This window comes from Bos mutus, chromosome X, assembly GCF_027580195.1.
Source record: "Bos mutus isolate GX-2022 chromosome X, NWIPB_WYAK_1.1, whole genome shotgun sequence".
Lineage (NCBI taxonomy): Eukaryota > Metazoa > Chordata > Mammalia > Artiodactyla > Bovidae > Bos > Bos mutus.
Window position 1 is genome coordinate 27,829,874 of NC_091646.1, and position 27,140 is coordinate 27,857,013.

The window sequence follows — 27,140 nt, forward strand, 5'->3', positions numbered from 1 at the left end:
CTGTTTAGGCAGATAAGATTGATTCTCTCCTTCCTGGTAAGGGAGAGGTGAGGGGGAGACACATTCACAAAGGGCATTTTATGCTCTGCTTTCAAGTAGAAGGGAGGAGGGCAGATGTTTTTTCTTGTCTCTGTTTCTTCTCAGTTGCCTTCAGCTCAAAATAATCCTAGGCAAAGGGGCATGTTTTGGGGTGACATTCTGATCCCCTTCAAAATCATTAGAGTCTAAAACTTGGATGAAAGGACTTAACTATAAGAAAGTGAGAGGAAATTTTTGTGAAATTGTACACATGCAGTATTTTATTAAAAATGCACAGTAGTTTATATTTGGTTCAGTCAACAAACAATTATTAAATGTCAAAAATGTGTTAGGCACTAAAAATATAAAGATGCAGTGGATACTTCATGTCAATGAGCAATGTGTGGGAGAAGACAGATATCAACAATGATAATATATGCCCAAAACAGAATTACCATTTTCCTGAGAAAATCACTCCTTTGATGGTCTACATACTTGATATCAGGTTGTTGTTTAATAAATATGTCATCTCCTGAGTTAGAAGCTGTGATCCTTTTCATTCTCTTGTCTCTTTCAGTGTCTACTCATTTACCATATCCTGTCCACCTAATCTCAGAAATGTCTTTGGAATCTGGCCATTCCTATCATTTCCACTGCTACAATCCAGGCCTTTATCTCTTACCTGGACCATTATAGCTGTTCTCCCAGATTCCACTCTTTGATCCACACTGCCAGCAGAATTAGTTTCCTGTAAAACAAATCTGATCATGTTCAGTTCAGTTCATTCGCTCAGTCATGTCCAACTCTTTGTGATCCCATGAATTGCAGCACACCAGGCCTCCCTGTCCATCACCAACTCCCGGAGTTCACTCAAACTCACGTCCATCGAGTTGGTGATGCCATCCAACCATCTCATCCTCTGTCGTCCCCTTCTCCTCCTGCCCCCAATCCCTCCCAGCATCAGAGTCTTTTCCAATGAGTCAACTCTTCGCATGAGGTGGCCAAAATACTGGAGTTTCAGCTTTAGCATCATTCCTTCCAAAGCACACCCAGGACTAATCTCCTTTAGGATGGACTGGTTGGATCTCCTTGCAGTCCAAGGGACTCTTAAGAGTCTTCTCCAACACCACAGTTCAAAAGCATCAATTCTTCAGCGCTCAGCTTTCTTCACAGTCCAACTCTCACATCCATTCATGACCACTGGAAAAACCATAGCCTTGACTGGACGGACCTGATCATGTTACTGTACTGTTTAAGCACTCCTTTTGGCTCTCTTTTTTTCCCTATAGGATTGAGTCTACATTCCTTAGATGACTCAGTCTTTCAGAGATCAGCCTGACCTCAGCTCTCACTGTTACTTCCAACCCTTCCCTCTCCCAAACCTTATGTTCTGAGCCACTTGGTTGTTCATGCCCCAACACAAATGTCAGACCCTTTGTTGATTCCGTGTATTTACATATGCTTTCCCCCTTTTGCCTGGGAAATTCATTTAAGACTTTTCTCCTCACTGAAACATTCCTTGCTTCAACTAATTTAATCAGTGCTCCCTCACTGTTCCCATGGTACTTTACCTGTAGTTCTCTTAAAAGCATTTACTATATACTGTATCAATTTATGTAACACCAGCTAACATTTTATGAGCCTTTACTCTGTGCCATGTACTTTACTAAGTACATTTTATGTCTTACTTTACCTCACAACAATCCTGGTACTGTTGTGAAATACTGTTAAGAACCCTGTTTTACAGATGAAGAAAAGAAGGCTTAGAGATATTGAGTAATATACCAATTTTACACAGTAGGTAGATACAGTACCAGAATTAGAACCCAGCTCTAATCAGTCGTTTGGGCTTCCCTGGTGGCTCAGATTGTAAAGAATCTGCCTACAATGAGAATATCCGGGTTCAATCCCTGGGTCAGAAAGATCCCCTGGAGTAGGGAATGGCTACCCACTCAAGTATTCTTCCCTGGAGAATCACACGGATAGAGGAGCCTGGAGAGCTACACTCCATGGGGTCAAAAAAAAGCTGGTCATGACTGAACGACTAACACTTTCACTTCTCTCATTTGTCTTTAGATCTAATGCTGTTAACCATTATGCTCCAGTAGTTGGCATCTGAAGGTCTGGTACTGTGTCTTCATTTAGTCAGCAAATACTTATTGGGCGTGTGTTGTTGTTCAGTTGCTAAGTCATGTCCGACTCTTTGCAAGCCCATGGACTGCAGCACGCCAGGCTCCCCTGTCCTTCACTATCTCCCAGAGTTTGCTCAAATTCATATCCATTGAGTTGGTGCTATCTAATCATCTCATCCTCTACTGCCTTCTTCTTTTGTCTTCTGTCTTTCCCAGCATCTTTTCCCAGGAGTTGGCTCTTTGCATCAAGTGGCCAAAATATTGGAGCTTCAGGTTCAGCATCAGTCCTTCTAATGAATATTCAGGGTTGTTCTTTTGGATTGACTGGTTTGATCTCCTTGCTGTCCAAGGGACTCTCAAGAGTCTTAAAACCATAATTCAAAAGCATTAATTATTTGATGCTCAGCCTTCTCTCCAGTCCAACTCTCACATCTTTAGATGACTACTGGAAAAACCACGGCTTTGACTATATGGACCTTTACTGGCAAAGTAATGTCTCTGCTTTTTAATATGCTGTCTAGGTTTGTCATAGCTTTCCTTCCAAGGAGCAAGCATCTTTGAATTTCATGGCTGCTGTCACTTTCTTCAGTGATATTGGGAGCCCAAGAAAATAAAATGTGTTGCTGCTTCTACTTTTGCCTCTTCTATTTGCCATGAAGTGATGGGACCAGATGCCATGACCTTAGTTTTTTGAATGTTGAGTTTAAAGCCAGCTTTTTCACTCTCCTCTTTCACCTTCATCAAGAGGCTCTTTAGTTCCTCTTCACTTTCTGCCATAAGGGTGGTGTCATCTTCATATCTGAAGTTATTGATATTTCTCCCAGCAATCTTGATTCCAGCTTGTGATTCATCCAGTCTGGCATTTCACATGATGTACTGGGCGTATAAGTTAACTAAGCAGGGTGACAATATACAGCCTTGTCCTACTCCTTTCCCAATTTGAAACCAGTCTGTTGTTCATGTCTGCTTCTAACTGTTGCTTCTTGACCTGAATACAGGTTTCTCAGGAGGCAGGTAAGGGGTATTCTCATCTCTTGAAGAATTTTCCACAGTTTGTTGTAATCCACACAGACAAAGGCTTTCACACAGTCAATGAAGCAGATGTTTTTCTGGAACTCCCTTGCTTTCTCTGTGATCCTGTGAATGTTGACAATTTGATCTCAATTCCTCTGCCTTTTCCAAACCCAGCTTGTACATTTGGAAGTTTTTGGTTCACATACTGTTGAAGCCTAGCTGAAGGATTTTGAGCATAAACTTAGTAGCACGTGAAATGAGCACAACTGTATGGTAGTTTGGCACTGTCCTTCTTTGTGATTGGAATGAAAACTGACCTTTTCCAGTCCTGTGGCCATTGCTGAGTTGTCCAAATTTGCTCACATTTTGAATGCAACACTTTTAACAGCATCACCTTTTAGGATTTTAAATAACTCAACTGGAATGCCATCACCTTCACTAGCTTTGTTCATAGTAATGCTTCCTAAGGCCCCCTTGATTTCACACTCCAGGATGTTTGGCTCTAGGTGAGTGCCCACACCATCATGGTTATCCAGGTCCTTAAGACCTTTTTTGTATAGTTCTGTGTATTCTTGCCACCTGTTCTTTGTCTCTTTTGCCTCTGTTTGGTCATTACATTTCCTGTCCTTTATTTGCCCATCCTTGCATGAAATGTTCCTTTGGTATCTCCAGTTTTCTTGACGAGGTCTCTAGTCTTTCCCATTCTGTTGTTTTCCTCTACTTTTTTGTACTTTCATTGAAGAAGGCCTGTTATCTCTCCTTGCTATTCTCTGGAATGCTTCATTCAGTTGGGTATATTTTTCCTTTACTCCCTTGCCTTTCACCTCCCAGCTATCTGTAAAGCCTCCTCAGACAACCTCTTTACCTAGTTGCATTTCTTTTCCTTGGTGATTGTTTTGGTCACTGCCTACTGTACAGTGTTATGAACCTCTGTTCATAGTTGTTTAGGCACTCTGTGTACCAGATCTAGTCCCTTGAATCTGTTTGTCACTTCCACTATATAATCATTAGGGATTTGATTTAGGTCATATCTGAATGACCTAATGGTTTTCCCTAATTTCTTCAGTTAAGCCTGAATTTTGCAATAAGGAGCTCATGATCTGAGCCACAGTCAGCTCTAAATCTTCTTTTTGCTGACTGTGTAGATCGTCTCCATCTTTGGCTGCAAAGAATGTAATCAGTCTGTTTTCAGTATTGACCATTGGGTGATGTCCATGTGTAGAGTCGTCTCTTGTGTTGTTGGAAGAGTGTGTTTGCTATGACCAGTGTGTTCTCTTGACAAAATTCTGTTAACCTTTGCCCTGCTTCATTTTGTACACCAAGGCCAAACTTGGCTGTTACTCCAGGTATCTCTTGACTTCCTGCTTTTGCATTCCAATTCCCTATGATGAAAAGGACATCTTTTTTTTTTTTTTTTAGATGTTGGTTCTAAAAGGGCTTGTAGGTCTTCATAAAACTGGTCAACTTCAGCTTCTTCAACATCAGTGGTTGGGGCATAGACTTGGATTCCTGTGATGTTGAGTGGTTTGCCTTAGAAATGAACTGAGATCATTCTGTCATTTTTGAGATTGCACCCAAGTACTACATCTCAAACTCTTTGTTGACCATGATGGCTACTCCATTTCTTCTATGGGATTCTTGCCTACAGTAGTAGATATAATGGCCATCTGAATTAAATTGGCCCATTCCCATTCACTTTTGTTCACTGATTACTAAGATATTGATGTTCACTCTTGCTATCTCCTGCTTGATCACATCCAATTTACCTTGATTCATGAACCTAACATTCTAGCTTCTTACACACTATTTTTCTTTACAGCATTGAACTTTACTTTCACCACGAGGCACATCGACAACTGAACATCATTTCCACTTTGGCCCAGCCACTTCTTTCTTTCTGGAGCTATTAGTAATTGCCCAGAGAAGGCAATGGCACCCCACTCCAGTACTCTTGCCTGGAAAATCCCATGGACAGAGGAGCGTGGTGGGCTGCAGTCCATGGGGTCGCGAAGAGTCGGACATGACTGAGCGACTTCACTTTCACTTTTCACTTTCATGCATTGGAGAAGGAAATGGCAACCCACTCCAGCGTTCTTGCCTGGAGAATCCCAGGGACAGGGGAGCCTGGTGGGCTGCCGTCTATGGGGTCGCACAGAGTTAGACACGACTGAAGCAACTTAGCACCAGCAGCAGCAGTAATTGCCCTCCACTCTTCCCAATAGCATATTGGACACCTTCTGACCTGCAGGGAGGTGGGGGGAGGCACTCATCTTTTGGTGTCATATCTTTCTATCTTTTCATACTGTTTATATTAATGGGGTTCTCACACCAAGAACACTGGAGTGGTTTGCCATTCCCTCCTCCAGTGGACCACATTCTGTCAGAACTCTCTACTATGACCCGTCTTTCTTGGGTGACCCTGCACAGCATGGCTCAGAGCTTCATTGAGTTATGCAAGCCCCTTCTCCATGACAAGGCTGTGATCCATTAAGGCTGGGGATATAGTAGTGAATAAAAGAAACCAAAAAATCTGTTTTTATGAAACTTACTCTCGTGGTTGAAGACAGAGAAACAAAACAGGTAAATTTTGTAATATATTAGAAGGTGAAAGTTTTCATGGAAAAAAAATAAAACAAAGCGGGGTGATGGGAGGTAAATACAGTGGACAAGCAAAGCTTCATTGAGAAGTTGTCATTTGAGGAAAACTTGAAGGAGGTAAGAGGGATCATCTATCTGGCTACGTGGAGGAGAAGAACATTCCAGGTAGAGGGAACAGCAGCATGTGAAACAGTGAAAAGGCAGGAGTTCTGGTATGTTCAGTAATTATAGCATTGAGGCCTGGGTAGTTGGAGCCAGTGAGCAAGAGAAAAGTAGTGGAAAATGAAGTCATGGAGGTACAGATGGGGCAGCCATAATATGTAGGCCACTGCAAGGACTTTGGCTTTTACTCTGAGAAAGAAGCCGATGCAGAGTTTTTGAACAGAGAATGACATAGTCTGACATATTTTAAAAGGCTTATTCTGACTTAAATACTGAGAATAGATTATATGTAGATTTGAAATATTTATTTTGGCATTCAAGTTATATACCATACCTGGTATATAGTAAGTGTTAATAAATATCAAAATGTTAACAAATTTTCAAAGCAATCTAACTTTAAAATGACATTTTTATATAATCAGGATGTTTAGATATAAATTAGATATTAGATGATACAAATGGTATTTTTAGGTATGATAATGTAATGATAATTATATTTAAAAGAGAGATTGTTAGTTAGAGATACGTATAGAATATTTACTGATAAAATGATGTTTAGATCTTACTGCTCCAGCAAAAAAAAGCAAATACATAAAAGTGGGAAGATTGATAAAACAAGATGAATAAAATGTTGATAATCATTAAAGAAGGTGATGGATGCATGGAGTTTATTTTGCTGTATATTATTTTATCTACTTCTGTGTATATTTGGAATATTCATAATAAGGTTTAATATATACATTATATTTACATAGAGAGAAAATATCTCTCTACATATATATATATCTATTCAGAGAGATATAGATAAAATATATAAGATTTCATTTGGTAATTCTGCCTTTTAAAATATATCATAAAGAAATAATCATATATGCCCAAAGATTTAAGTAAAAGGTTTTTTGTTTTCAAAATAGCTAAAATTTCAACAAATGAAATTTTTATGGTTGGAAAATAAAAACTGTGCTATAATCTATACAGTGTAATAGATTATTATGTTGCAGTCCTTAAATTCTTTTCAAAGATTATTTAATGCCATTAAAAAATATCCTAAATGTATAGTGAAAAAAGCAGAATGAAAAGTTAGATATATTATCCCAATCTTGACTAAAAATATCTATAAATATTTATAGATTTTAAAATTTAAAGGAAATATAAATTGTAACTAGTAGTTACCTCTAAGTGATAGGGTTTTAGGTCATTTTTATTTGATTCTTTATATTTCTCTGTATTTCTAAAATTTTCTTCAGTAAATTTACCTGATTTTATTAGGACTACAGGAGAAGGTCCCCAGCAGGGGCCCAGGCACCCAGTTTTTGTGGAGAAGGAAATGGCAACCCACTCCAGTATTCTTGCCTGGAGAATTCCGTGGACAGAGGAACCTGGCAGGCTACAGTCCATGGGGTCGCAAAAAATTAGACACGACTGAGCGACTAACACACATGTACACGTTAAGACTACAGAAGATACTATACAAATCTCCGGTTTAAGCCTTTTGAAACTTCTGTTAGGATAAACAAATAATAAAATGGGGATAAAGATTCATGTTCCAGGACGTTTTTTTTTTTTTCCAGGACGTTTGTTGATTTGCTGTTTATTTCGCAAAAAGTTGAAAATGTCTAAATTACCAACAAATTGGAAATGATTAAATTATGATACATCCATATGCAACTAGTAGGTGTTTCCAAAGAGTGAAATATGGAAGGTGCTCATGTAAAATAAAAGGAAGATACTGAACCACATGTTGTTCAGTTGCTCAGTCTTGTCCAACTCTCTTGGGACCCCATGGACTTCAGCCCACCAAGGCGCCTCTGTCCATGGGATTTCCCAGGCAAGAATACGGGAGTGGGTTGCCATTTCCTTCTCCAGGGGATCTTTCTGACCCAGGGATCAAACCCACGTCTCCTGGATTCGCAGGAAGGTTCTTTATCACTGAGCCAACAGGGAAGCCCAAGTCATGTGTACAATATGATTGCAATTATATTTTTAAAAAATGAAAGATTAAAGATGTCCAACTTAGTTTTTCTACTTTCTATGCTTTCTGATTTGTGTATACTGAGTATGTATTACTTTATAATCAAAAATACATGAAGTATTTTAAAAATATGTAGAATACAAGGGAAAGAAAATGGCTGTTTTTTTAACTTTATATTGGAGTATAGTTGATTAACAATGTTGTGATAGGTTCAGGTATACAGCAAAGTGATTCAGATATACATGAAAGAAAATGGATGTTTAAGGAGAAAAAAAGAGACCTGGAATCATGGCTAGGGGCAGTACACTAAGGAGTTAGTTAAATGAAAAGGATTATTAAACATAAAGTTGAATTTGATGTAACAGGGCAAGAAGCCTGTTTTGTTTTGTGTCTTCCCCTGGTGCTCGCTAATCTGACAGTAAAATTAGAGGAAGTAGCTGTAGTCATCCAGCATTAGGAGTGTTTGGCAAAGGGTCAGGGCATTGATATTGTTGGTCTCCCTCCACAGTGGATGTGAGGATGTTTTTATAACCTATAAAATTGTTAACAGCTGGCAGGAGTAGTTTCTTTCTGTCCTCATGGCCACCATCCTATTTAAGCCCTCATTACTCTTAAACTTACTGACTGCTCTTCCTACCCCAACTCTCTTTCCAAACCACCTTTTATGTTATTACCCAGCATTCTCTTTCTAAAGTCCCAGTCAGATCATGTTATTTTTTTCTTTTCAGAAACTTGTCTTGGTTCCCCGTATCCTTAGAATGTCTGAAATTTTAAACTGCAAATCCAGGGGTCTTTATGATCTGGTCTCAAAGTACCTTTCTGTCCTAATCCCCTACTTTTTTGCATACAAGTTTTTCTCCCTCCTCATTATCCTACCTACCCTTCCCTAAATATACAAGTCTTAGCTAACCTGTATTTTTGCTCAAGCAACATCCTCTAAAACATACGAGGACCAACCTCTGGACTTACAGTTACATGCTTTGGTTCTGCTGTTTACAGGTGGCTGTGTGACTTTTAATATATTATTTTGACCTCTTTGAGCCTCAATTTTTTGTTAATTCTTCATCTTCATAATGGTAATACCTACCTCACAGAGTTGTTGGGATTCACTCAGATAATAAATGCAAAAGCATATTGCAAACTAAATGCATGGCAAACATGCATGGCATTATTTTCTACCCACCTCTACCTGTCAGGATGCTTTTGACTTCAAATAACAGAAATTCAACTGAAAGTGTCTTAAACAATAAGGCAGCCAGTCTGGAAGTAAGGCAGCTCCAGAGTTAGTTAATTCAGCAGCTCAGTTACATCATCAGAGACAGAAAGTCCTTCCATCCTCCTGCTTTGCTGTTCATTATCTGTTCTTCTCTTTAACTTGGTCCCCTCATGGTAGTAAGATGACTGCTACTGTCTTGGTGACTTACTGTCACATACAGACAGCAGTGTTCAGAGGCAGAAAAGAGGAAGGTCCCTTTAGAATACTCCTTTTTAAGAGTGAGGAAATCTTTCTAGAAGCCTCTCTATCTCCTCATCTGCAAACAACCTGCCCTCATGTTTTATTGATGAAAATTCTAGCATATGCTTATGCCTAAACCAATCATTGGTGGAAAAGAGAGTGAGCTCATTTTAATTAGCTTAAACCAATCGTGATCAGTTCAGTTGCTCAGTCATGTCCAACTCTTTATGACCAAATAAACCGCAGCACACCAGGCCTCCCTGTCCCTCACCAACTCCCGGAGTCCACCCAAACCCATATCCATTGAGTTGATGATGCCATCCAACCATCTTATCCTCTCCCGTCCCCTTCTCCTCCTGCCCTCAATCTTTCCCAGCATCAGGGTCTTTTCCAATGAGTCAACTCTTCACATCAGGTGGCCAAAGTATTGGAGTTTCAGCTTCAATATCAGTCCTTCTAGTGAACACCCAGGACTGATCTCCTGTAGGATGGACTGATTGGAACTCCTTGCAGTCCAAGGGACTCTCAAGAGTCTTCTCCAACACCACAGTTCAAAAGCATCAGTTCTTCAGTGTTCAGCTTTCTTTATAGTCCAACTCTCACATCCATACATGATCACTGGAAAAACCATAGCTGTGACTAGATGGACCTTTGTTGACAAAGTAATGTCTCTGCTTTTTAATATGTTGTCTAGGTTGGTCATAACTTTGCTTCCAAGGAATAAGCATCTTTTAATTTCATGGCTGCAATCACCATCTGCAGTGATTTTGGAGCCCAGAAAAATAAAGTCAGCCACTGTTTCACTGTTTCCCCATCTATTTCCCATGAAGTGATGGGACCGGATGCCATGATCTTAGTTTTCTGAGTGTTGAGCTTTAAAGCTAACTTTTTCACTCTCCTCTTTCACTTTTATCAAAAGGCTCTTTAGTTCCTCTTCACTTTCTGCCATAAGGGTGGTGTCATCTGCATATCTGAGGTTATTGATATTTCTCCCGGCAATCTTGATTCTAGCTTGTGCTTCATCCAGCCCAGCGTTTCTCATGATATACTCTGCATATAAGTTAAGTTTAAATAGGGTGACAATATACAGCCTTGACGTACTCCTTTTCCTATTTGGAACCAGTCTGTGGTTCCATGTCCAGTTCTAACTGTTGCTTCCTGACCTGCATATAGGTTACTCAAGAGGCAGGTCAAGTGGTCTGGGATTCCCATCTCTTTCAGAATTTTCCACAGTTTATTGTGATCCACACAGTCAAAGGCTTTGGCATAGTCAATAAAGAAGAAATAGATGTTTTTCTGGAACTCTCTTGCTTTTTCACTGATCCAGTGGATGTTGGCAATTTGATCTCTGGTTCCTCTGCCTTTTCTAAAACCAGCTTTAACATCTGGAAGTTCACGGTTCACATATTGCTGAAGCCTGGCTTGGAGAATTTTAAGCATCACTTTACTAGCGTGTGAGATGAGTGCAATTGTGCCACAGTTTGAGCATTCTTTGGCATTGCCTTTCTTTGGGATTGGAATGAAAACTGACCTTTTCCAGTCCTGTGGCCACTGCTGAGTTTTCCAAATTTGCTGGCATGTTGAGTGCAGCACTTTCACAGCATCGTCTTTCAGGATTTGAAATAGCTCAACTGGAATTCCATCACCTCCACTAGCTTTGTTCATAGTGATGCTTCCTAAGGCCCACTTGACTTCACGTTCCAGGATGTCTGGCTCTAGGTGAGTGATCACACCATCGTGATTATCTGGGTCATGAAGATATTTTTTTTACCATTCTTCTGTGTATTCTTGCCACCTCTTCTTAATATCTTCTGCTTCTGTTAGGTCCCTACCATTTCTGTCCTTTATTAAGCCCGTGATCATCCCCTGGTATTTGCTCCCATCTCTCCTAAAGGAACAGATGCTAAAAAAAAAAAAGTGAGAGCTTTGTTAGAGAGGGAAAGATTGCAATAGCACAATGTTTTTAAGGATGATCCTGGTTTATTAGGACAAGGAGGTGAGGAAGTAGTAAGTAGTAGATTCAACATAAAGAAGAGTTGGGTTTTAGTGGGTCAAAATTTCAGTTAAACATCATACAAAACGAAGAGAAAACAAATAGGGAGGAAAGAGTATGAAGCTTTTGTTTTTCTAGTTTTAACATTTGTTTTCATGTCTAAATAGGTATGCAGTGGAACTGACGAAGACCCTGATGATAAAAATGCACCATTTCGACAACGGCCATTTTGCAAATATAAAGGACATACTGCTGATCTCCTTGATCTTTCCTGGTCTAAAGTAAGAAATTCTTATTTGAATTTTGTATTCTGTATAACTTTTTAGGATAGGAACAAATGTTTTATTTGTATGATTGTCACCATCAAGTCCGAATGTCTGTAGCTATTTTGTGGGAGTTACAAATTAATTGAAATTAAAAAAGAGAAATGATAGATTAGGCTCAATAAGAAAATGTTTATATTACTTAACAGCTTCTATCTGGATCTGTCTATATACTTCTTGCTTCTTTTATAAAGTATTTTTGCAAAATAACTATCCTCAGCAAAATGCGTATGACTTCAACTACAAAGATGAAGTCTGACCTAGCTGGTCAAGACTGTTTTGGAGCTAGTCTGCTACCTTCATGAAATTATTAATTTAGGTTTAACAATTATATTCTACAAATCTTCATTTTATGCTTTTTTTTCCTTGCTGCTAAGTCATTTCAGTCGTGTCCAACTCTGGAACCCCAGAGACGACAGCCCACCAGGCTCCCCTGTCCCTGGGATTCTCCAGGCAAGAACACTGGAGTGGGTTGCCATTTCCTTCTCCAGTGCATGAAAGTGAAAAGAGTGAAGTCACTCAGTCGTCTCCAACTCTTAGCGACCCCATGGACTGCAGCCCACCAGGCTCCTCTGTCCATGGGATTCTCCAGGCAAGAGTACTGGAGCGGGGTGCCATTGCCTTCTCCATTTTTTTCCTTAGAGCAAGATTATTTTAGGAGTAGGGGGCTATTTTGCCACCAATCAAATATCTTAGAAGTTTGCAAAAATTTTAAGAGCTATTTTAAATTTCTTTTAAGAGATCTGAAACATGAAGCCGTTTTTGGAATTTTTGCATTATTCAGTATCTTTCTTTGTATTAAAATTTGTCAGTAATCAGAATCTAATATATAATAAGAATTTGTGGGGGAAAGTAATATTTAAAAGCCTTAAATTGAGAAAAGTCATCTGAGTTAGCAAAATACTAGCAAGGATACTGGTAATGCCCATATATTTTAACTATGTCAGGAGAACTTCACGTATCACAAAGATATCACTGGTATGTATTGGCAAGTCAGATTCCCAGGTGGCTTAGTGATGAAGAATCTGACTGCCAATTCAAGAGATGTGGGTTCAGTCCCTGAGTCAGGAAGATCCCCTGGAGAAGAGAATGGCAACCCGCTCTAGTATTCTTGCCTGGAAAATCTCATCATGGATGGAGGAGCCTGGTGGACTTCCAAAGAGTTGAACATGACTGAGCATGTACACATACTAGCGAGTCAGGCTTCCCTGAGCTCCAGCTTTGAGTCACTCCACTTATGAATTGCTACTCCTATCATATTTGTTTAGATATTATAGGTGTATTTCATAACATCTTTCTCTAACCTCCTGGAACAAGCTTGGGCCTCACCTGGTAGTCTAATTCTAAATTGAGCCCCAGTTGTACCTTTGTTCCCCCTTCACCCTACCCTGTATGAAATCTGTGTTGTCAGAAGATGGAAGTTTAAGGGTTCAGGATGGATTTTTCTTTTAAAAATTTAAAGAAAAAAAATATAAAAATAATAATAAAGTATCCTTAAATCTGATAATCATATTCATCTATAACAAGAAGTACAAAGCACCTAATTGTGAACCCTGCACTCATTTTACTGTCTTAAAGCAAGCCAGTATTTTTTGTGAAATGTAAAACTAACTGAAGAAATTAATTCTCCATTGACCACTGTATCAGTCCGGGTTCTCCAGAGTAACAGAACCAAGAGAAAATATATACATCAGGAGGTTTATTTTAAGGAATTGGCTCACATGATTGTGGGGCCAAGCAAGTTTAAAATCTGTAGGGCAGGCTTTGAAAGCACAGCAGGTGTCATACTGGAGTCCTAAGGCAGAATTTCTTCTCCAGAACACCTTAGTTTTGTTCTTAAGGCCTTCATCTGTCTGTGTGCTCTTCCCTTAAACTTTCTTTTTACTTAACTATTTATGTATGTACATTTCTAGGTCTTATTGGCAATGAGATTCTAAGCCCCTCAAGAGTAGGGGTCTGACTTTCTTTACTGTTCTTTCTTTCAGTATCTAGCACAGTTGATATTTATAGGGGGTTTTCTGTTTGTTGAAAATTTATTTTGTGCCAGGTAGCAAGAATTACCTTGTTAGTTCTTTTTTTTTTTTTTTTTTTAACATTTACCTTGTTAATGTTATGAGGTGGATGCTATTTCATATTGTGGATTAGAAGACGGGGCCTCTGACCCATCCCAGATCACAAAACTAGTTATGGGTAGAACCTAGATCTGAATCTAATTTTTCTGACTCATAAGACCTTGCTTAGTTCAAGAAAACTATTTAATTTTGTTTAGTTAATAAGTATTTATTGAACAAAAATCTCTTAGCATAATAGAACCAGTCTTAACACATCTTCGACATCTTCACTTTTAGGGATGTCTTAGTTTTTCTTTTGTATACTTAAACCAATGGACTGTTGGAAGAATTGAATAAATTCAGTTTTAATGAACAGCAGACCATAGATTTAGTTTTTATACATTTGTTAAATATAAGTGTATTAAATATAATTATTTATATTTAATTAAATATAAGGAAATATAAAGCAAACTGTATATACTCTTCAAAACTTATGGAACTGAGTGGACCTTTGAAAATAAAAAAAAGAATTATTAGATGTTTCAGAAGTTATTGTAAATCTTTGAAAATTCTATTTTTTCCATTATTTTGGTTTTTTTTTTGTTTTTGGGTTTTAGATTTTTTTTTTTCTTTTTTAACTTGTCAAAGTTGTATTTTTAGTTGTAAGATATATCTTTATTTTAAAATAGGTATACCACATAAAATATACTTTTTTTTTTACCACTGGCCCAGATAGCATATATGTATCAGTACAGTAACATATCTGAATCCATATTTGTGCTTAGTCTTTTTACATTCAAAGATTAAATAGTCTTTATTACTTTAAGCAAATAACAAAACATCTCATTTTTCATAAGCACTCTGCATAGTAGTATAGTGGTTAGAGCCTGACCTAGAGCCAGACTACCTGGGTTCAAATTGCAGCTCTGCCACTGACAAGCTGTATAGTCTTAGACAAATTATTTAACCTCTCTACCCTAGTGTTCTCATTTGCAAAAGCAGATAATAATGTACATGCCTCATAGGATTGCTGTATAGTGCTGAGAACAACGTTTAGCATATTGTAGGTACTCAGTAAATATCATCATTATTTCAATTTGTTTAGCACCTTTACTCATGCCAAAGAATACTAAGATTTCATTTGAGTTTCCTTGTTCAGCATAACTCATAGTTCTTCCCTTAAATAGGTTTGTGTTTAGAAATTAAAGAGCTTCTGCCAGCTGGAAGCTTTTGACAAATAGATGTTTGGTTTCTGGTGATGAGCCATCATAATGCCTAACTCAGTTACACTACCCTCTTCCAGCTTTGAAAATTCTGAGACATTTGACAATTTCTACTCTCTAATTTTCTTGCCTGAGGTGTGACAGGTGCACAATAACTTTTTATTTCCATGCTGCTTTGGACGGTGATCTTTTTGAAGGCATGTTAAGTGACAGTTAGGAAACTCATGTAAGTTAAAATTCGCTGGTATTATCAATGTGAATATAACCAAAGTGATGCTAACTTCCAGTAGGTGCAGACTCCAATGACTAAGGCACACCCTGGTCCTCTCTTGGCATCTTGCAAATTTCTTTCAGTAGAAGTCATAAGATTCATGCTCATTTCAGAATATGTAATGTGAAAAAGTCTTAGGATCAAAGAAATATGGTATTTAACTATTTGGGGAAAAAACGGGATTGTCCAAGTGAATTGGATATCTTTTTGTGCTGTCTGATGCTGCATATAACAGTAATAATAACAAAACTATTGAGGTACTAAAACTAAAAGTTCACTTTTATGGTGTAAATATTTTTTATATGATGATAAGATAATCAATGTCAATTTCTCCATAGAACTACTTTCTGCTTTCTTCTTCAATGGATAAAACAGTCAGATTATGGCACATTTCCAGAAGAGAATGCCTTTGCTGTTTTCAGCATATAGATTTTGTCACTGCCATAGCTTTCCATCCAAGAGTAAGTGTTAAAATGTTTTTTGTTATACTAATGAGGAAGGTGAGGGGACCAAAAACTATTAATAGCCGTATAGTTTACAGCAACTTAATGTTTCATTCTGCTTTAGAAATAAGAAAGGAACTAAATATTGTACTAATCTGCATTAGAAGAACTGGAAATATTATAGTCTAAATATCAATATACTAGTGAAAAATCATCCCACTAGTGAAAAATCATCCCAAGTCTTTAATAAAACCTACAGGGTATAAATAAATAAGATATCCTATTAAAGAGGAGAGAGGTTGGAGGTGGTGGAAGACGAAAAGACAGCAGGTAAATAAGAAAGGGAAGCATATAGGCAGGAATACTTGTAAGAGAGTCAGGAAGGGAAGAGACAAAGAAAAGGTTGAAAGTGGCAAAAACAAAAATTCATTACAAGATAGACTGAACTCCTGTTTCACGTCTGAAAACATTGTTCATCTTGAGATCTCCTCTTACTCATTTTCAGTGTAGAAAATCCTATAATATCTTTCCTCCAGAAGGAATTTTGTATGATTTCAACTAAAGGAGAAAAGTCTACTATCATGGACTCCAGACCTATCTGATGCCCTTGTAAGATAGATCCACTAAACGCATAAGGCTAGAGAAGCTTTAGTTCTTTGCAGCTGTAAGGACAAGGGATGTCATGTGTTGGTGCTGCTTCACCAGCTAGGTTGAAATAAGTGGAAGGCTTGAGCTGACCTTCGTTGACTTTCCCTCCCCTATGTTAGTGTATATGATTACATTTCCAATCATGTCCTCATCTCTATATATTAATACCCATTGTCTTTTTAATGGAGACTTTCAATTATATTCACATTTCTTTCTCTCTTTCCTCAGATTAAGAAAGAAGAATGACTTTTGTCTTTCAATATAATTTCCCTCCCTGGGCAGGCTTATAACATAGGCATTAATAAAGTACTTGATTAAGAACTTTTGAAAATTAAAGATGTTTAATCTGTGTTAACACCATATCAGTTTGACCATCAAGCTCTTGAGGCTTCTTTCTGAAAAATACCCCCATCCTGTCACCTAAGGATGCAGCAGGAATGGGTTTACCCCTGTCAGCAACTGTGAACAAAATCCCCCACATCTATTTTAACTATAATGTATCAGAGTAGAAAGAGAGGGGTATTAGATGCTGATAGTTATCCATGTAGTACTTTATCATTAAGGTTTCTGTTTAGTCAGCAATTTTCCTATACCTTTATTTGGTTTTATTTTAGAAACTGAAAAGCCTTATTTCTAAAACTTCTGCTTACTTGGAGAGTTTATGAGAGGGGCTAGGGAAGAATGGAGTGATGTTGACATTTTCCTTGGAAATATGACTGTATCAAATAATGTAACCTGGAAGGAAGCAGGGTTATAAAAGAAATAGCAAAATAGAGATACTCACACATATACACATGTGTATATGTGTATATAAATAAAATTCTGAATTTTAAGACCAAGATAAAGTATTTTTACTTGTTCATCACTTCTACTGGTATACATTGAGTTGAGCCTACTATACCATATCCGTAAAGATACTTATTCTATGAAGGTTATCCTTGACAGGCTTCAGAAGTAGGTAAGAATAATAATCTTGAGTGGAAAAGAAACTCTGTTTCATGTTTTGGCATCCTAATTATTTTATCTTTAATTCTTATGTTACCAAAAATTAGAGCAACTTTGTAATAGGCCTGGTTTAATTTAGAACAAGGTTTCTAAACCTTGGCACTAATGGCATTTTGGGTTGGATAATTCTTTATAGAGAGAGGGAAGGCTGTCTTGTGCAGTGTAGTATGTTTAACAGCATTTCTGGTCTCTACCCACTAGATGTCAGTAGCGCCCACCCCCTATTTTGTGACAATCAGAAATGTCTCCGGACATTCCTTGAAGGTGCTAGCCCTGCTAGGTGTCCCTACCTGACCCCCTGCCAACCCCCCGCAGAAAGGCGGTGATTAAAGATTCAGAACGCGCATTAACAGAGAACCCAGAATTTCTCAAACTTATTTGATCACAGAACACTTCTACATGATATTTTCTCTATTGTCTGTTAACATCTATTCTTTGGGAAAAGCAGTTTAATGATATGATAGAATGATTAGAACCTCATTTCTCAAAAATGAATATTGAGGTTTCTAATTGTTATTTTTAATGAATAAAATAATGCTTACTTTAATACTTTTAAGATAAAATCATACATATTTTAACATTTATTCCTTATAGACTTGATGTATTGATTTGCTGATTAGTTTTTCTTCATGTGGTAAAATGAAAGCTTCCTCTTTTGCCACCTTTTTAGGATGACAGGTATTTTCTAAGTGGGTCGTTGGATGGAAAGCTCCGCCTTTGGAACATACCTGACAAAAAAGTGGCTTTGTGGAATGAAGTAGATGGGCAAACAAAATTGATCACAGCTGCAAATTTCTGTCAGAATGGCAAATATGCAGTGATTGGAACATATGACGGCAGGTGTATTTTCTATGATACAGAGGTAAATGACTATCTTGTATAAATTACATACTTGAACACTTAGAAGACCCTTTTGTGGTTTGGAATAAGTTGGTGTATCCTCCCTGGGCTTTAACTGCCTTATGTGTAAATTGGGACAAATAATATTAATACCATGTTTGTCTGTGAATTGGCTCAGATGATCTTTGAGGTTCTAATTCTGATCTTTTTAAATTGTGGTTTCTTTTTAGCATTTGAAATACCACACACAGATACATGTCCGATCTACCAGAGGGCGCAACAAGGTTGGAAGAAAAATTACTGGCATTGAGCCTTTACCTGGAGAAAACAAGGTACTAAGTGTTCAAAACCATCTCTCTCCACACTATATATAGACTCCTGAAAGTAAGTTCTTCATATCTTGGCTAAGAATATATTTCCTTTCTTATGGAATATTGCTTTTTCTAGTTTTGAGGTATATTCTATATTTGTGTAACACCCTTTTTTAGTTGTACCTTAACACAGATTAAATGGTGGTATTTTTAACTTTTCCTTTGATTTGTTTTTAGATACTGGTAACCTCAAATGACTCCAGAATCAGACTATATGATCTTAGAGATTTGTCGCTGTCCATGAAGTATAAGGGTTATGTCAACAGCAGCAGCCAGATCAAAGCAAGTTTCAGGTAAATTAGCAATGAGGAATTCCCCATAGAGATCAGAATATTTCTCCCCTACTCCCACTTTTCCATTGATCTATACCTTATGTTTATATGTTTATGTATAGTGGTGTTAGTCACTTTGGGTTTTTACAACTGGTATCTCATATTATCAATCATACAGAACTTACCTTATCCACCTGTTTGGTAGAGTTAGAATTGCTCCTCCTCTGCTGATGAAGAAGCAACATCCAGAAAATTAAGTAATTTGCCTTAAGTTACACTGGTAATATCAGAGCCAGGATTAGAAGACTCCCAGCTCCAGAATTTGTGCTTTTGTACTTTGTGCTTTTGTAAGAGGAGATTTATCCCACTACCACTCACCCTTGGCCTTTTAAGTACAGAAACTAATAAAACATTTTGAGACTGTAAGGTACAATGTCCTGTATACACCTTTACATGTCATTATTACTTGAACTCTTAATTTAGGGTCTACAGGCTCTCCTGAAATACTTACCTCTTCTTTCTTTATAGCCCTCTTTATTTCATATTTCAGTCCTTTTCTTACCAGTTCTCCGTTTTTCTTGAACTACCCAGTAATTACCCAGTAATTTAATTAATAAAGTATTCAGCTTCTCTCTTTTATCTCTTAAGTAGACATTCATTCCTCCTGAGGGCTTCCCTGGTGGCTCAGTGGTATAGGATCTGCCTGCAGTGCAGGAGACACAGGTTCCATCCCTGGGTGGGGAAGATCCCTTGGAGAAGGAAATGGCAACCCACTCCAGTATTCTTGCCTGGGGAAATCCCATGGACAGAGGAGCCTGGCAGGCCTGGTGTCACAAAGGGTCGTACATGACTTAGAGACAAAGCAGCAACAACAGGCATTCCTCCCAGTGTGGGTTAACCCAGCAGCAGTTACCTAGAACTTTGATGAACATATGAATGCCAGTGGCCACCCATGTCAACCCTACATGTTCAGGGCTTCTGAAGTGAGGCTAGGAGTCTGTATTTCAGCAAGTTCTCTTGGATGTTTTCTTAGGTGTTTCAAACTAGGAAGCTCTGATAGAGAGAGACCCCTAAAAAGCCCCACAACTTTGATTCTTTTTCTTTCTTCCCTAAATTTAGCCATGATTTTAATTACCTTGTTAGTGGCTCAGAAGATAAGTATGTTTATATCTGGAGTACTTACCATGACTTAAGCAAGTTTACTTCAGTCAGGAGAGATCGTAATGACTTTTGGGAAGGTATTAAAGGTAAGTAAATGCCCAGTTTGGTGTGTCTTTTAGATAAATAAAGTTAAAATGAAGATAAAAGTAAATTTATATAGGCATTATTTCAGAGAGAGAGTTTGGCAGTTTTAACTGCTTTCAGTTTGTATTGGCTTTGTTTGACTTTTCTATACCAAGGAAGAACTTATACTTGTGTAAAATTTGAGAAGTCATGGAATCTCAGAACTTGTATGTGGTTTTGGGTATTTTTTTTAAGAAAATATTTTTGAGTTTTAAATAGTTCTGAGTTACTTCTTATCTGTTCATTTCTAAAGATATTTGTATATAACATACACTATTATATTTTTTGCGTATTACACTTTTTATCTTGATGTTTAGAATCAAGCTTATTAGTTATCCTAAAGTTGATTTTTTTTACAGCACATAATGCAGTTGTTACATCAGCTATCTTTGCTCCAAACCCAAGTTTGATGTTGTCTTTGGATGTGCAATCTGAAAAATCAGAAGGAAATGAAAAAGGTGAAGATGCCGAAGTGTTGGAAACCATGCCCTCTGGTAGGTACCTGTGTTTATTTGTCCTTCATGCTCTCTGATCAGCCTTTAGTAGCTTCATTGATCTAAGAGTATTATGAGGTCTTCATGAATATGAAGAATATTTCTTGTATACAACATAATGGTTGACAGATATTCATTTCTAAACGTTTTGGTAACATAATTCTTAGAGGTTTTACTTCTCTTAAATTCACCTGGGAATTAAAAATGAAAATTTTGAAAAGTTGTAATTTTTTATGAACAGTTGTTCTCTTTAGAGAAATGCAAACAAGACACAAATATATACACAATATATCACCTTTCTCTTCTACTACAGTATCATCTCTGTGAGGACACAGATTTTATGTGTTTTATTTATTGTTGTAGTGCCAGTGCCTAGCCCAGTGCTTGCCTGCATATGGTAGATGCTTAATAAAGAATTACTGAATAAGTGAGTTAAACCAAAATGAAAGCAATATTCTTTTCTCTTGCCACAAATTTAAAGCTTCTCATAGATAGCTCTTGGGTTGACCAAAAAGTTTGTTTGAGTTTTTCCGTAACAGCCAATGGAAGAACCTGAATGAAGTTTTTGGCCAACCCAATATCTCTAAGCCTGTCCTAAGGCTTTAATAACAAATAGTACTTTCAGTTATATAAAATGCTCAGATTAGGAAGTGACAAGAAACCATCAAGTAGTACTGAGTGCCAATTATATAAAAATGATTTTCCTGTTAATTCTTAAGAACAAGGTAGAGCCATGTGAATTTGGACCGATTGTTAACAAAAACGGTTTGTATTGTTATAATCAATTGCAGAATATTTTAGTAAATGCGTTTTCTCACTTTAGAGACTATACCAGGTCTTGAAGAGTGTTATAAAGACAAAGCAATGCATACAGTGTACCAAGAGTGCTTCTAAAATTATTTGAATATTTAAAAGTTCTCAAGCATATTTATTTAATCTCAAGCAGTTTCCCTTGTGGTATTGTTTGCACTCTACACTGCACTAAATACACTATTTCTTCTGTCTGTGAAGCAAAATTTTGATACCAAAGACAAGCTTCAGTCTAGCACTTCTTTCATTTACATGATTTAAAAATAAACCAACTCAGAATTATTATACCTTTACTAAATGCCTGTTTGGAAATATTTCTTTTCATTTTTTTCCCTCACAGTCAAATCCTGTTTCTGTCTTCTAAATTAAGTTGTTTGGTTGGGTTTTTTCTTTTTTTTTTTTTGTCCAGTGATTCCTTTTTGCACTCTGTACATTTCCCCTACACATTGCACAGAAAGTTCTAGCTTTTAAAACTATTTGAGGAAAAATGGAAAGTGCTTTTTTTAAACTTCTCAAAACCGTACCGAATTAACATTGTTCGGTTACTACTTCGCTGGGTCCTTTTTAAAGAGGCACAACTTTGGATCATACTCAGATTTGTGTTTGCTGTTTTCTACCTGTGTAGGTCTATTCTAAGAATACTCTCAAACCCAGGGTATGAGATCATAAAGTATATCTGATTGCCCTCCTCTTTATTCCTGACATATTTGACTATTTAAGCTTCCATTTTCTTCATGTTTAAAATGGTGGTAATACCTCATTGATAAGGTTTTGATATGGGCATAAGACCTAAATGACATTTCTTCAAAGAAGACATACAGATAGCCAACAGGCACATGAAAAGATGTTCCATATCACTAATTATTCAGTTCAGTTCAGTCACTCAGTCATGTCTGACTCTTTGCGACCCCAGTTGACTCATCACTAATTATTAGAGAAATGCAAATCAAAAGTACACACACACACACACACACACACACACACACAGGAATATTACTCACCCATTAAAAAGAATGAAATAATGCCACTGGCAGCAACATGGATGGACCTAACGATTATATTAAGTGAAGTAAGTCAGACAGACAAAGATAAGTATGATGTCGTTTATATATGAAATCTAAAAAATAGTACCAATGAACTTACAAAACAGAAACAGACTCACAGACATAGAAAACAAACTTACAGTTACCAAAAAGGAAGAGGAGAGGGAGAAATTATGAGTATGGGACTAACAGATGCACACTACCATATATAAAATAGATAAATAACAAGGATTTACTATATAGCACAGGGAACTATATTCAATATCTTATAACAACCTATAATGGAAAAAATATATATGTACATATATGTGCGTGCATGCTCAGTCATTTCAGTTGTGTCCAACTCTGTACGACCCTATGGACTGCAGCCTGCCAGGCTTCTCTGTCTGTGGGGTTTTCTGGGCAAGAATACTGGTGTAGGTTGCCATACCTTCTTACAGGGGATCTTCCCAACCCAGGGGTCGAACCCATGTCTCTTACATCTACCTGCACTGGCAAGCGAGTCCTGTACCACTAGCGCCATGTGGGAAGCTCATGTAAATATTTATGTACCTCCAAGTATATCCATGTCTCAATCACTTTTCTGTACAGCTGAAACTAACACAATATTGTAAATCAACTATACTTCAATTTTTAAAAAGATAAAGCTGAAAACTAAAAAAAGAAACAAGGTTGTGATAAGAATTAAAGATAAGACATGCATCTAGCAAAATGCCTGGCGTGTAATAGATATTATTGTCTTCATTATATAGTATCTTATAAAGCATTTTCATATTTATATATATGATGACTTCTTTTATTCTCCAGCCTCTCTGATATCTGTCAGTTGTTTGCTGCTGCTTCTGCTGCATGATGGTACTTTGAGATAAACGAAAAGTGTATTAGGAATAGTCAAAGGCTTAGCATATGTTTTTAGCAAATCTAAGTGAAACCATTTTGTCTAACTCATCCTGTACACAACTTTCCATTTAAAGTTTGGATTATCTGCGTCCTTACAAATTAGCACTTCTTAAGTCTACAATTTTTGCCTGTGCATAATCGTTAACGCTGAATTTTGTTTGTTAAATGTTTTTACCAGCAAACATAAGAGGTAAGCATTTTTGCCATTCAGCTTAGCTACATAGTTCTTCAGTATGGACTGGAAAGGCAAAAGGTGTTGTCAGCATTCACAGAGCAATCATGTATACTTCATTTCATGGCAGTTCCAGTATGTCTGCTGTACAGTAAACCTTACTGTCAACCTTATTAGTGAGCCCTGTTAGCAAAAGACTTGCCCAGCTGATCCCATCTTGCCAACATTCCAGTCCTGGGGCTGAATAATATACTAGCCTCTTGCTGTGAGGGCTTCTCTGATGGCCCAGACAGTAAAGAATGTGCCTGCAATGCAGGAGACCCAGGTTCAACCCCTGGGTCAGGAAGATTCCCCTGGAGGAAGGCACAGCAACCCATTCTAGTATTCTTCTTGCCTGGAGAATCCCATGGACAGAGGAGCCTGGTGAGCTGTAGTCCATCAGGTCGCAAAGAGTCGGACATGACTAAGTGACTAACACACACACACACTCTTGCCATGAAATGAAGAATTAGACAATTTAGAGGCCTTGGCTGCCTGGGACTAAATCCAGGCTTCCAGGCCCCAAAGGGACCATAATCTCCCTATGCCAGGAAAAGAGCAGCTAAGACAAGGTAAAGTAGAATTGAGCCTCAGAGAGGAGAGATACAGGAGGATGAAAGGATTATGGGAGCAAGCCAAGAAACAGACTGAAAAGGCGGGGAGAGGTTCTTCCCACCCCAGAGGTGGAGGGTCATGGGCATGTGACAAGCTTGTGGCAGTAGGCTTCATATTCCTTTTAAATCAATAAAAAACTTTTTTTTATGCTTTTAAGGTATTATGAAGACAGACAACACAGAAGTTCTTCTCTCTGCTGACTTCACTGGAGCAATCAAAGTGTTTATTAACAAAAGGAAAAATTTATCTTAATTTGAAATGACATTTAAAATAAACATATCAGTAAGTTTCTGTATGTACCAGGACTGAAAAAAAAATCATAGTGTTTCAGGTTAACATCCTTTTTTTTTAATTTTTATTGGAAGTTGTTCAAATATAATATATTTTTTGAGAGGCAATGTTAATGATCTAGTAAACCCTGGACTGATAGACTAAAAGGAATGTAGCTGGAATAACATTGCCAAACATTAGGCTTTCCCTTTTGTTCCGTTTGTGTTTTTGTTATATAATTGTGAACATGCACAGGTTTCTGCATGAAAATATATTAATATATTAATCACATGTGTGTGCCTTTTGGTTACATGCACTAAATCTAACAGAGTTAAATTATTTCAGTGGCTCTTTTGGCCTCTTATTGAGGAGGAGTGTCTTGTTTCTAGCTTAAATAATTTCTTTTGCACAAAATTTCATTTTTAAGAGAAGTGGTATCTTTTGACTGAATTATTGTTTTAAAAATGTTATATAGGTTTTCAGTAGGTCAACAACCATGTGTAAATGGTTTTTATACATTTCTCAATTTGGGGATGATTTTTTTGTGTGTGTGGTCTAAATTGTGGACTTAAGATTCTTTTCTTTGTATGTGTATATATAATTTTTTTTTTTTTTTTTGCCACACTGGAGCACAATGTTTCTATGTAAAGAATTCTTTTCATTCTTTATCCATGAGCACCAGGCTTTGCTCACTTAAAAAAAAATTAAGCCGCATTAAGGAGTGAGTCTTCTTTTTTACAATAATGTAAAAATGAACTGTTTACATTTTTTTAAAGCATTGTAGTTTTAAAAATTAAGCTGTTTTGTTTTGTGCTGTTAAATTTGGAAGCCTTTGTAAATACTGATGTAATGTACCAATGAAATAACATCTGGGGTTGATGGAACCCTGATAATGTTGTTGATGGTTAGCATATGTTTCTGAAAATTAAATATGTATTATTAAAAGTTGGTGGCCAAAAGTTGTTAAACATGTGACTTTATTTTCCAATGACTTCAGTAACTTGAGAAATGTAAGAAAATAAAAGTCGTGTTTTATAATTTGATTTTTAGCAAGCAGAGATCACATTTTGGACCCCTAAATTATAATGTATTAGCTACATACCTTTAAGAAAAATAGTTTTTAATTCTAGTTCTAAAATGAACACTGCTAGCAGTTCATCTCTATGCTTATACATTCTTTACTGCAGTTGTTTTCAGTATGTAAGTGAGAAGCTGAGGAGACATGATCATATCCATATTAATCAGCATAGTCTTGAGTGTCCCGGATTTTCTAGTTCATTCCGTATTGTTTACCTTGGTTTTATTTCTATGCTGCTTTCTTCCTCTTGCCAGCAACATGCTTTCTCCTTCCTCTCCTCCCACCTCCCTCACTGTCCCCCACCTCTCTGCTCACTTTCCTGTATTCTGCCTGACAGATCAAGTTGTTATGCCATTGGCTTTCTAATCAGGCTCTTTCTTAGTCTCAGGGTCTGGATGGCAGTGGAATTGGTCTAGTGTCTCAGAGAACTCAGTGTCTTCAACTCTCTGAGGCTGCTTGGCTTTCACTGACTTCTGCCTGATGCCTTGTAGTCTTGCTGTGGTGCTGGATGTTTCAACTGCATATAATCGGGGTGTTGCCATATGAATATTTCCTGATGGGTTTTATGTGGTGTCTTGAACAAAAAGGCAAAGGCAAAATAGTTGGGATGCAAGCTTAAGAGAACAATACTGATACTTCTAAATTTAGTTTTGAAAATATTGGTTTATCATTATATAAATATACTGCAAAGTTACAAGTCAGAAAGTGAGTTTGAAAAGGTAGCATCAAGATGTATGTAAAGAAAAATTGAACAGCATTTTCCCCTAAAATGAACTGTATTAGAAACTCACTATATTAAGTGGTGTGGTATTATAGGAAGGAGCACAGATTCTAGAATTAGATAAACTTAGATTTGGTTTCCTCTGTTAGCACCTTCCTTGGGCATGTTATTTTATATTAATTTCCATGTCCTTATCTGTAATATGAGAATATCTCACTGAAATTGTAAGGATTTAGTGAAAATCATGTATATGTAAAACTTGGTACCTAGTTAGTACTCAATAGACATACATTTCTCACTGCATTTCCTGAATCCCTCAGTACAGTTTTAGACCAAAAAAAAAAAAAAACAAAAAGGGAGGAGAGGATGTAGAAGCACTTTTCAGATACTGATATTTCATGGATGAGTAGTATTTTAAGGATTGACGTAGGGCACCAGCCCTTTTTTCTCAACTCAACACTTTAAAAAACTTCCACCATCTATTTGTTGTTTAGTTGCTAAGTCATGTCTGACTTGTGACCCAGTGGAATGTAACCTGCCAGGCTCTTCTGCCCATGAAATTTTCCAGGCAAGAATACTCAGTGGGTTGCCATTTCCTTCTCCAGTGGATCTTCCCTACCCAGGGATTGAACCTGCATCTCCTGCTTGGCAGGTGGATTCTTTACCACTGAGCCACCATCATAAAAGAGAGAACATTTTAATACTTAAAAAAAAGTGAAGCACAATCTTATCTTAGGGCAACAAACAGTCTATTAAAGTGAATAAACCTAGCTTTTGAAAAAAGTAACCATATTTTCTTATTTTCCCTTTCTCTGGTGAAAATTTCACCACAGAGTTAGTGTGGCTGCCTAAATAAGTTTAAAGCCACATTTCATTAAAAACTCTTTGGAGAGATAACAAGCCTTCCCTTGCTTTCATCTTG

At 37.3% G+C, this 27,140-nt stretch overlaps 1 protein-coding gene across 1 annotated transcript in view; it reads left to right on the plus strand.

Moving 5' to 3' along the window:
• WDR44 (WD repeat domain 44) overlaps window positions 1-26,573 on the plus strand; it is a 94,665-nt gene extending 68,092 nt beyond the window's left edge. The window contains exons 13-20 of the mRNA XM_005887360.3: window positions 11,513-11,626; window positions 15,552-15,674; window positions 17,980-18,171; window positions 18,380-18,481; window positions 18,698-18,813; window positions 19,912-20,039; window positions 20,436-20,570; window positions 24,307-26,573. Of these exons, the coding sequence (XP_005887422.1) occupies window positions 11,513-11,626; window positions 15,552-15,674; window positions 17,980-18,171; window positions 18,380-18,481; window positions 18,698-18,813; window positions 19,912-20,039; window positions 20,436-20,570; window positions 24,307-24,401 (1,005 nt within the window). The 3' untranslated portion in view covers window positions 24,402-26,573. The remainder of the gene's footprint in view (window positions 1-11,512; window positions 11,627-15,551; window positions 15,675-17,979; window positions 18,172-18,379; window positions 18,482-18,697; window positions 18,814-19,911; window positions 20,040-20,435; window positions 20,571-24,306) is intronic.
• Window positions 26,574-27,140: the final 567 nt, after the last annotated feature.